This window comes from Triticum urartu, chromosome 7 (assembly GCF_003073215.2).
Source record: "Triticum urartu cultivar G1812 chromosome 7, Tu2.1, whole genome shotgun sequence".
In the NCBI taxonomy this organism is placed as follows: domain Eukaryota; kingdom Viridiplantae; phylum Streptophyta; class Magnoliopsida; order Poales; family Poaceae; genus Triticum; species Triticum urartu.
The window spans coordinates 11940564-11952007 of record NC_053028.1 but is presented as its reverse complement, the minus strand read 5'-3'; the positions used below and the strand labels follow the sequence as shown (position 1 = coordinate 11952007).

The 11444-nt window shown below is 46.8% G+C and overlaps 2 protein-coding genes across 2 annotated transcripts; both read right to left on the bottom strand.

Moving 5' to 3' along the window:
- Window positions 1-269: 269 nt before the first annotated feature.
- On the bottom strand, window positions 270-2041 carry LOC125523979 (putative F-box protein At1g50870). Its single transcript, XM_048689052.1, has 2 exons — window positions 1931-2041; window positions 270-1842 (listed from the first exon to the last, which is right to left on the bottom strand). Exon 2 carries the CDS (start codon window positions 1794-1796, stop codon window positions 552-554), a length of 1245 nt encoding a protein of 414 aa, XP_048545009.1. The 5' UTR covers window positions 1797-1842; window positions 1931-2041; the 3' UTR covers window positions 270-551.
- A 6364-nt stretch (window positions 2042-8405) lies between these two features.
- On the bottom strand, window positions 8406-9581 carry LOC125518810 (F-box protein At5g49610-like). Its single transcript, XM_048683680.1, has one exon. The coding sequence runs from the start codon at window positions 9579-9581 to the stop codon at window positions 8406-8408; it is 1176 nt and encodes a 391-aa protein (XP_048539637.1).
- Window positions 9582-11444: the final 1863 nt, after the last annotated feature.

The window sequence follows — 11444 nt, the reverse complement described above, 5'->3', positions numbered from 1 at the left end:
TATGCGAAACACAAGCTTATATGATACGTACCTTCGGTTTATCATCCGAGACAACAAAAACGGACGAAACACACATACACCCAGTAGGAAAACTTTTCATGAAAGCTTCCAATGTTATTTTTTTTACTGGCATTGATGCTATTTCTCTGGGATTTACGCACATACACCAAGGCTCTACTGAATTCGTTAGCTATAGAAAACATATATAAAAGGAACTTGCTCAAAGGCAGTGTTTTACCAAAATACTGGATGAATAAGGTCAACTAGACATGGCACCGGTAACCAATCTGATTGAAACTTTTAGTAGTATACTAACAGGTTGACAATATGCACTAGGATTTAGGATAATCATAATAAATCATTGTTATTGAAAGAAGGCCAATTACAGTATAATTTAGCCCCATGCAACAAATACATGTCCAGAACAGGAGTGCAAGCACCAGCAAATTGGGCGGCATGATTCAAGCAGATTCAGAGGTACACAAACAAGTACTTCAGCCGACAACATATCCAATTTTTGGAGGAAGCACAAGGGTGGTTTAAAGGTCACACTACTGCCCATCGGCATCTGCTAATGACTCTAAAAACAGAGGAACATAGGGTAGAAACCGCTGCCGTTGTCCATTCTTTATCTCAACATTAAGGATACAACGAACTTTCTGATGTTGCATATCGTACGCTGCCAAGGCATCACCTTCCCATGGAACCAGGAAAATGGTGTCACAATCTGGATGAATCTCAGCCACACTGTACCACTTCCTAGTCATGCTCGTAAGCTTATCGATGCTGGCGGTATTCTTCAGGACCAATTCTTTACTGTCACAATCCTTGAGGCACCAGAGTTCAATGTCATCAATGGAAGAAGCTATAGCAAAGTGTAAGCACCCCTGCGATGTTCCAAGCGTGCCAACACTTGAACTGTGCGGCACACGGATAATCTTCCACACTTTCACCTCCATGTCCACACCCACCAGCACATTCTCTTCGTTAATGCCTTTATGAATGCCCATCAGGTACATCATGCCGCCGACAAATACACATCTAGTAAGATAGAACAGCGCCACTTTCTCAACCATCCCACTATCCCTGCGAGTCCAGGCTCTTGTCCGCGACGAGTAGATGTTCACTGCTGTGATGTAAGATCCCTGAATGGTCTGCTCGAAGTGAAGAACGTAGAAATGGGATGAGACCGCAGGATCAAAAGCCAGACCTGCAATACAGCTAAATCTGTTTTCCGGTGACTGTGGTGAAGGGGGCAGCTCCACCCACCTCCCGGTGACCGGATTGCAGACGACAAAACGGAAATCGTCCTTTGCCCAATTGCAAGCGACCAACTTGTTGTTGCCGCCGCGATAGAGAAGGAGGCCATTGCAGGTGTCCACCTGGGTCATGTCCTTGTACTTATCAGGTTGCAGGTAAGGGAGGCAAGGATCGAACAGGGGTGCCCCGCCGGAGACGCTGGCGAAATGGTGGTGATGTCCGCTGTCATCGGTGGTGAAGTAGAGGAAGCCAGCGAGGGTTTGGGGGAGCTTCTTGCGGTTGGCGGGGTCGACGATGAGGTTGCGCCAGGACACAGAGATGCACTTGAACCGGTGGACAGATCTGGCCGGGAGGCGGGAGAGGATCTCTAGGATGATGTCGTCCGTGAATAGGCAGGCCGCCTCTGCCGTCGCCTTCGGATCGTTATCCAACCTCAACTTGGTGTTCCTCTCGAAGACCTCACCCTTCTCCGCTTCCTTCATGGAGCTCGGCTTGGTGTTCATCCTGAAGATCTCCCCCTTCTCTGCCTCCTCCATGGATCGGAAGAGGAAGTGCTAGGCAGGGGACATGGTCAGGTCAGATCTGCAAATGGAGAGAGGAAATCATGGATCGGGCTGAGGAAAATCAACCCGGTGATGATTCTCCTGCTATGTTGTGTGGGAAGAAGTACCTTCGTTTGGTTTACGGCGGCGACTGGCGCCGGCGGCTAACGGGGATGTGACCGGCGGCGCTTCCCTTCTCGAAGGACAATGGGGAACAACTACACGGCCGCTGGACCCCCTCTTTTCTAGACTAGACAAGAGGAAGAGGAAACGGGGATGCCTAGATTGCATAGAGCCGTACATATACAAACATAAAAATGGTATGTTTGTAAAGGAGTCACAACTTTCAGAATTTACCTTTTTTCAAACATGATTCTTCCTTTCTAGGCAAATAAAGAAAGGAAAACCTTCACTTAGACCGACTGATTTCTGGCTAGCGCAAACTTCCCAGTGAGCAGTCCGATCAAGTTTGATCATGCGGTGCTAGCGTCTCTCACGTGTCTATCGGGACCGTGTCGTTGGCTCGACCGCATGCCAACCACGCGGTCTCCACGCTCACTTACATCAAAGCAGAGGCGTCAGATCCAGCTGATGCGAGACGCGATGCGGCGGCGAGCATCCAAAATGGCAAAGCCATGGCAACAACGGGAAGTGGAGGCGTGCATGGCGGTGATTGAGAGCATCGACTGAGGCACTGCGCTCAGGTATTTTTCACACCTGCCCCAAAATCGAGCTGAAATGCTAGGTTTCGGTACAAAATTAGGGGTATGCATGCGGCCGAGCGGCGCTCTTGTGGCCTTGTGGCGGGGTGGGGGGGAGGCTGACGGTGCGGCGATTGTAGGGCGGAAGGGCTTGTCGGGAGAGTTTAGGTTAGAGACGATTAGGCCGAAGGGGGGGTGCTGCATAGATCATGTGTTTTTTTTAGAAAAGGAGGAGGACCCCCGGCCTCTGCATCTGGACGATGCATACAACCATTTTATTAATTATTGACACAAGACCTTACAAAGTCATATAATAGTAAGACTAAAGCCACCGTCTATACAACATGTGTCGCAACTCCTATCCAGTTGATGAAGGGGCGCTGATAGTCTGGGCCTAATACCAAACAGACATCGCGGCCAAACCTAACATCTAAGACCTAAAGTCCCAACCAGGACGCCTGCTGGGTATGGGCACCCACCAGTCCAGCGTGCTCCTCAACCAGGACGCCTGTCGGGTATGAGGCCGCCGCAGCCACCTGCCATCAATTCATCTTCAGAGTTGTACTGCTGCATGTACCTTGCCTGGTCTAGCTGCCGCCGACACCACCACGACGCCAGACAACGTCATCCTCCTGCGCGAGTCCATCTCCGCGCATCGGGCGTCGAGTCTCCACTGCGCCACGCCGCCGAGATCCGCCGTCATCAATGGGCAAGATGAAACACCGCTCCTCCTCTTGTCCCCTCCAACAAGCCTCCAACAAGCGCTTGCTCCAAAACGATGCCCCAGGAGGAAGAACGACACTGAAGGCGCTGTCATCGTCCGATCTGGTAGACCCAGATCTAGGGTTTCCTCCGAAACTTCCCGGTCAAATTGACGTGACCTGCAACGACGATGCCTCGAGAAGGGAACGACGTCCGAGACGCCGCCATCGTCCGCCAAGACCGCAGCGAGGCGCAATTTTCACCGGAAGCCACGTCGTCCCGATCTCGTGGCTGGCTGAAGCCGAGCGGAACCTCGCCACGAAGACATACGTCGCCGTTGGTACTCTGGCGGAGATCCGGCATCTCCTCACCGGCCCCACGCGCCGCCGGTCGGCAGAGATCCGCAGGAGACGCCGCAGTATCACAAACGGCCGGACGGATCGGACGTGACGACCGGATCCGATCCAGAAGCTCTGCCGGATCGCTAGCAGAGGCCTCCGGCGCCCCTCTCTGGCCCTTCCACGCAGCCGCCAGCCAGCCACATGTACGGGCTGGATCAGCCAACCCGCACGTCGCCGCCAACAGCCGCACCACCTGTCCTCCCCGTCGACCCTGCAGCGCCGCCGCCACTGCCCACCACCATGCCGCCGCCACGTGCCGCCGCTGGAGAGACGCCGCGCCGCCAGCGATCCCGATCTGGGCAGGTGCCCCCACGCCCATGGATGCCTCGCATCACCCAAACCTGCGTGGGAGGGGAGGGAGCCTCCACCACCGCCGTCAGCCACCAGGCTTTGACCGGTGGCTTCCTCCGGCGGCGACGGAGGGAGGCACGGGATCTGCGGCGGCCCGGCGGCTAGGATTGCCGATCCGCCCGAGTCACCCAGGCGGGGGACAACACGGGGGACGCGGGTGGAACGGGCAAACTTGTGTATTGGTAACTTCATCAGTCGCATAGATCATGTGTGTGTGGTGCATTTGCTTCGATTCAGAACGAGCAATCCACTGCGACAGGGGCGTGTGATTTGTTGTTTCACAGCAGCAGAATATTGTTTTCATTTTCATAGCAGCAACAAGAACGTTGTTCTCCAGACTGGGAGTGGTGCTTCATTTGCAGCAGACTAGTGTTTTTTTGTTCATTTCAGAGCAGCTGAAAGAATGTTGTTCTCCATACTGGGATTGGTGCTTCATTGCAGCACATAGTAGGCCGGCGGGCAGACAGACATATGATCTTTATCGGAAAAAAAGAAAGGACAGACTTGTGATGTCATTCAGTTATGCTGATGGAATGACAAGATACCTGAACTTGTGAATAGGATTAGCGATGTCCTTTGAAGTTTATCATAGTTCAGTAATGCCAGCTTGATGATCTGTTAGACAGTGGAGGAAAATCATTCGTCTGATTGCTTGTTTAAAATGCTTGCCTTTTTACATCAGTGGAAGCCGCTTGGTAAAGCCAAGGACGCTGATGCTATTTATTTAGGACAATAAAATTGAGTTTCCTGCCCTCTCACTCCCTCTCATTTTTGGCTGTCGATTTTTCTGATTTGGAAGTTAACAAAACTACACCTGAAAAAGACTGAAGAAGATGTTTTTTTTTTGGAGCCCTCTTCCTTGCCTGTAGCCGCCACTCTTCAGAAGCCTGATGGGACAGGCAAGTCAGCAGCTGTTCATGCACGCACATGATTCCATGATACACTGGGTCAATTGGCGGTGGACGCAACTCTCCTTTGAGCCGGAGCACAAGGGCAGGTGGTGCCGTTATCAGGCCAACCACGCTCGTTGAAAATTGCAGCACTAAATATGAACCACTAAAAAGTTGCACTTTGCATGTTTTAGTAGCATGAACTTGCACCGGTTCACCATTTACATGCTACATTCGTTCCACCAAATATGCCGTCTGCATCCACAAAAATGCTCTGCTAGTGAATTTATGAGATGATCAGGTGTACACTGCACAATACAATACAGGGGAGGCAAATTTGGCTACACTGTCCGAGCTCAGCTTTATTTAGACCGCATAAACATGTCAGACAGATTCCTTACTTCTCCTGTTTTCTTCAGAGAGATTCCTTACTCCTCCTGAAGACATCTCTTGAGGTTAACGGTGCCGAAGTATCTGGAAGTCTGCTGCAGAGTCCAAAAAGTTTTTTTTCAGAGAACAAACGATCTTCTTCTGTCGTAATAATATTTCTCAAGGCGGTCGGGTCGTACCTGGAGTGTGCGATGCTCTTCCCAGGCCCAGAAAAGAGGTATCCGTCTGCTTGCCTGCCTTTTTTGTTACCGCCTGCAACAAGTTTGACATATATACGATGAGCAGTGTTCCCGGCTTACATTCTGTAGCTATTACTGTTGTGAATCTTTGCTGCCATTTCATGCAGGGAAGGTATTTTCTGGAGGATTCCACTTTGGATCCAAACAAGGAGCTGAAAAATACTATACATGTAGGAAATAACCAAAAGCACTAGGCCAAGATTATGTCCGATACTAGATGGAACTGAATCCTCTTCTCACTGTGGCAAATATTCAGACTGACAAAAGAATGGCCAGCTCTTTATGGATATAAAACAGTTGCAGATGTTGGTTACTTGTTACAAACTGCGGTGATCCAATGCAGATCATAAAAGCAAACTTTCAGTCTGTGAAAGCGCCATTGAACCACATTAACGAGGCAGTTTCACGAAATCGCATGTCCGCCAACAAAACTCTGGCTATCTCTGTATATATTAAGAAGTATGGTGTATTTGACTTCTTCACCTGCATGCTGCCCCAATCAGAAAACTATGGTATACAACATTGGGTATCTTCAAAACTGTTTTGTTAGTCATCTTGAATGGAAAAAAGGGGATGGCCTTTTGAGCCAAGGCCCTCTTTGAAATGAACCCAGCCATGGTTGAGATCACAGCAAGGACAAGAAAAGAAGAAGAGATCACGCAAAAGTAGAAACAGAGCAATGAACTTAAATATGCAGGGGAAATCGAGAAAATAGATTCAGCTCTCGTTGTTTTCTTTTTTCCATCATTTCCCCACTGTTTGTAATTCTAAAGGGCATACTAAAATCTATGTTTAGTTCAAAACTCTCTTGGACTTGATTGGGTTGGACTGTAATTAATCTACTGTAACATGTCAATTATTTTCTCTAAAAGAAAACATGTCAGTTCTTCTCTCAATTCTCAAAGGAACTTCTACCACAAAGGCGCTCTGCGCCTCTACCTGCTCTCGATGATGGCTGACCAAACAAAAAGGTGCTCCAGCAAATGAAAAGTATGGCAGAGATGCTCAAAAGTTTGCGAAATTGCAATGTTCAGAGACATTATAATCCAAGACGGGCCACGGTGCCAACCGACTCCCCCATTGTGCAGGCTTAAAACGTGCGAACTGCTGACGATTGAACAGATGCATCAATACAAAAAACAAGAGTAGCAGAAACTCATGCATGTAAGCAAATTTAATTTTTGGGACGATTTTACCACTCATAAACTGTTCTCAGCAGTCACGGGTAAATGGCACAGTAGCTGTGGAGTAAGCAGACTTCATACTACTAGTTAAGAACAACATGCATTAAATTAACTGCATACACACACCACAGATGCAGCTAGGCTATCTAAAAGGCGTTAGGTAAAAATTAACATAAACAAACTAGGAAAATTTTGGCTATACTGTCAAGAACAAGCACCTGAAAAGAGGTGTCCGTATGCTCGCATGCCTTGTTGCCGCCTGCGACAAGTTACAAATATATGTATGATGAACAGTGCTCCCAGCTTCCCTTCTGTAGTTATTACCGTTGTTGAAACCTTGCTGCCATTTCACGTCGGAAAGGTCTTGTCTCGAGGGCTCCTGAATGCTGCCTGCATGCAAGCTCTCAGTCAGGTAAATGCTTGTATTCTCTTGTGTTCTCGTTTAATTAGTCTATCGACGCTATCTGGAAAGGGAGAGATAAAGAAGTCCACTATGGATCGAAGAAACTAGGAAAAAAATTATACATGCAGGAAAAAATCGGAACAACTAGACTAAGATTATGTATGAGTAAAGTGTATGCAGAACATAAGGAACATACTATTTACATTGGCAAAAACTAAAACTCGCAGCTTAATTAGGCTACTCAAACATGTCAGGCAAATCTCTTGAGGTCAACCACGTCATAAAACAAAGTAATTATATGTTCCACTTTTTCCTAATGATTTTTTTTTTCAGAAAACAGACAATCTTCTCCTGTCGTAATATTTCTCAAGGAATTCAAAACTGTTACATGCATCTGACTCGGTCCATGCCAAGTCTAAAGTAAATACATCATTAGTTCTCAAGCAGCTCGGAGCTTTTCTTGAAAGAAAATGGCATTCTTGAATGATTCATCTCTACTGTTTTCAGTTCATATTGTCTATTCTCATTCCAGAGTCCTAAAACAAACTCATTCAAGAATCAGGAATCATCGCATCGAAAAAAGCTTTTGGTGAGCCGACTCAAACAGGGTAACAACACGCAGCCAAATCAATCAACCGAGCGGACATCAAGAGGCCTTATTTTTGGTGGTCATTCAGCCGTGTTCACAGACATCATGCATGTCCTTGAAGGTGCATCTCTATAAAACTGTTATTACTACTGTCAGTAAAACTCTGGCGTAATGATTTCTTTCACCTGCACGCTGCTATTTGTACAAGAGCACATCTCCAATTTTATTTGTTGACATCGATGCTATTTCTCTGTGATTAACAGATCCAGAGCTCTACTGGATTCACTAGCTACAGAAAATATACACAAAAACAACTTGCTCAAAGGTAGCGTATGACCAATATACTTATGAATAAGCTAAACTAGACATTGCGCCAGTAACCAGTCTGATTGACCCTTTTACTACACTACCACGTTCACAATCTGCAACCGGGTTTAGGATAACCATAATGACTGTTTGTTATGCAAAGGAAGACCGATTACAGTATAATTTAGCAATTTAGCCACATGGAACTAATACATGTCCAGAACAACAACCAGTGCTAGAGAAAAAAGAACAAGGGTAACAATGCTCTTTGGAAATGACAGTATGCTTAATCTGTGCTTCACCAGGCATTGCTCTGAAATGGAAATCAACCAAGCAGGAGTGTAAGCACCAGCAAATTGAGCGGCATTATTCAAGCAGATTCAGAGGTACACAAACAACAGAAAAGCCAATTCTTGGAGGAAGCACGAGCATGGTTTGAAGGTAACACTACCGCCCATCTTCATCTGCTAATGACTCCGAGAACAGAGGAACATAAGGTAGAAATTGTCGTGTATTCTTCTCAAGATTAAGGATACAGCCAACTTTCTGATGTTGCATATCGTAGGCTGCCAAGGTATCACCACGAAATGAAACCAAGAAAATGGTGTCGCAATCTGGATGAATCTCAGCCACCATGTACATCTTTTCAGTCATGCTCATAAGCTTATTGATGTTGGCAGTATGCTTCAGGACTAATTCTTTACTGTCACGATCCTTGAGGCACCAGAGCGCTATCTCAGAAACCTGGATTTCATCGTAATCACTGACAGAAGCTACAACATAGTGTAAGCACCCCTGAGACAATCCAATCGTACCAAATCTTCGACCATACGGTGTGCGGATTGTCTTCCACACTTTCCCCTCCATGTCTACCCCCACCAGAACATACTCACCGTTCATCTCCTCCAGATTGCCCATGAGGTACATCATACCTCCAGCAAAGACACATTTAATCCTAGCGAACAGGGTAACTTTCTCAACTATCCCACTGCCCCTATGACTCCAGGCTCCTGTTCGCGAAGAGTAGATGTTCACTCCTGTGATGTAAGATCCCGTATAGGTCTCTTCGAAATGAAGAACGTGGAAATGGGACGAGACTGCCGGATGAAAAGCCAGGCCTGTGGTGTGGGTATATCTTCTCGGCGGCGCCTGCGGCTGTGGGGGCAGCTCCACCCACCTCCCTGTAACGGGATTGCACACCACAAAACCAAAATGATCCTCTTTCCAAGGGGTCGCCTTGTTCTTCTTGTGGCGACGGCAGAGAAGGAGGCCATTGCAGGCGTCCACGAGGGTGATGCCCTTATCGTCCTTGTCATTGCGCAGGTAAGGGAGGGAAAGGTCAAATGGGGCTGCGCCGTCCCCGGAGACGCTGGCGAAGTGGTGGTCCCTGCCGCCGGGGGACGTGTACAGGAAGCCGGCGAGAGTCTGGGACAGCTTGTTGCGGTTTGCGGGGTCGGTTATGAGGTCGCGCCAGGACACGGAGACGCACTTGAAGCGGTGAAGGGATCTGGCAGGGAGACGGGAGAAGATCTCCAGGATGAGGTCGTCGGTGAGCAGGCCGGCCGCCTCCGCCGTCAGCCCTGGATGGCTTTCCAGCCTCGACTTGGTGTTCCTCTCGAACATGGATCAGAAGCGGGAGACAGGGTTAGGTCGGGTCGGGTGGATCTGCAAATTGAATAGAGAGAGGAAATCATCGATCTGTGTGGGAAAAGTTGAACAGAGAGTAATCGGTGGTGACCTTACCTACGGTGGTATTTTCGAGGACGGCGACGGCGGCCAGCGGCGCTTCGCTTCTGGGAGGACGATCGGTGGGGAACAACAAGGTACACGGGAACGAACGAGGGCTGGACTCTCTCCAGCGGATCCTTTTCCTGGTACGTACCCGGATATCTAGCTGACCTGGCCTATGTTCGAAAATGAAAAAGAAAAAAAATAATTGGGCCAAAAAAGCCCTGATTGGAGCACTGCCATGCTGAATAATAATACGATTCATCTAAAAATAATACGATTAGTTTCAGAAAGTAGAAAACGTGAGGTGTACAAAAAGCACACACGATTGAGATGATATATAACAAGTGGCTACATGAACAATTTCGTTATGGCGAAAAAACAATGTGAAATCGTGATTTCTCTCTCTAAAATGCATGGCAAATCGTTGAAAACGGGCTTAATATTGGTACAGCATGACAGTGATTTTTTGTGGTCAACATTTTGGATAGGAAAAATGTGATATTATAATTTAAAACGCTACCATCCTTGAAGATAAAAATTTACCAAGATAATCAAAATGGGACGATGCCAACTTCAACAGAAAAAAACATGGCGAAATAAATGATTGCCATGGTAAACTAATTTTCCATGTTTGTTGAACAAAAAAAATCATATAGTTGCCATGGTCAATGCAAAAAAAAAATGCCATGTAAAAATTGTTGAGAACATAGTACAAGATCTTATAAAAGTGAACATGGCAAGAACATGATTTTTTTTTGCCATGAATAGTTTATAGCTAATTGGAAATCTACTTGTGAACTAATTTGCCATGTGTGTTGAACAAAAAAAAAAAATCAAGGGCATGCTTGCGCAGAGGCCCCAGCAGACGTTTTTATTTCACTTGTGTGCTACTCGTTGTATGGACTGGTTGTTTTTTCTATTTATAAAGTGTGGCGAAAAAAACCCGTCCCATTCTTTTTTTTTGTGGGGTAACCCCGTCCCATTCAACTGGGCTAACGATGAAACTGCATGTCTTCCAAGCAACCTACAACAGACGTCATGATCTCCACAACACTCTGGTTATCTCTGTCAATGTTCATAACTCTGGTCAGATAACTATGGTGTACTCCACTGGGTATTTCTGCCTTGTCCAACTATTTTGCCAGTCGCACAATTGGATGGGAAAGGGAATGATGTTCTTACTCACCACATCTATTCATTTCTGGATTTAGGTCATGTTTGAGCTGAACATACCAAATATATCCAGCTACCTAGGTAGCTAAGATTACATACCAAATTAATTTCAGTGCCCTCAAAACATTTAATTAATCTGTTGTAACATGTCAATTATTTTTCTCTTATGGGAAAAACATGCCAATTCTTCTCTTAAGAAAAAACATGTCAATACTTATCTCAAAGGAACTTCAGAAATTCGCAAGGGAGCTTCTGCTAGAACAGGAGGAGTGAGCTGGCGCTCCACCTGCTCTGGATGATGCCGAGCCAATCAAATGACAAGGCAGAGTTGCTCCCTGCTCAAAAGCTTCACCATTATTTATTACTCTACCATGTTCAGAAACAGGGGTAACAATGAGCCTTGTCCTGAAGAACACCTGCACAATGAGGCAAAAATTTTGCCCACATTTCCACAAAATTTGCATACAGGAACAAATAGGTTGGACAAGCTTCCGCTCGTCAAGATTCTTTTTACAAGTTTTAAAAAGAGAGAAGAGAGGTTCACTTTCAGGCCAATAGAGTGCAAATTGCTGATGGTTGAAC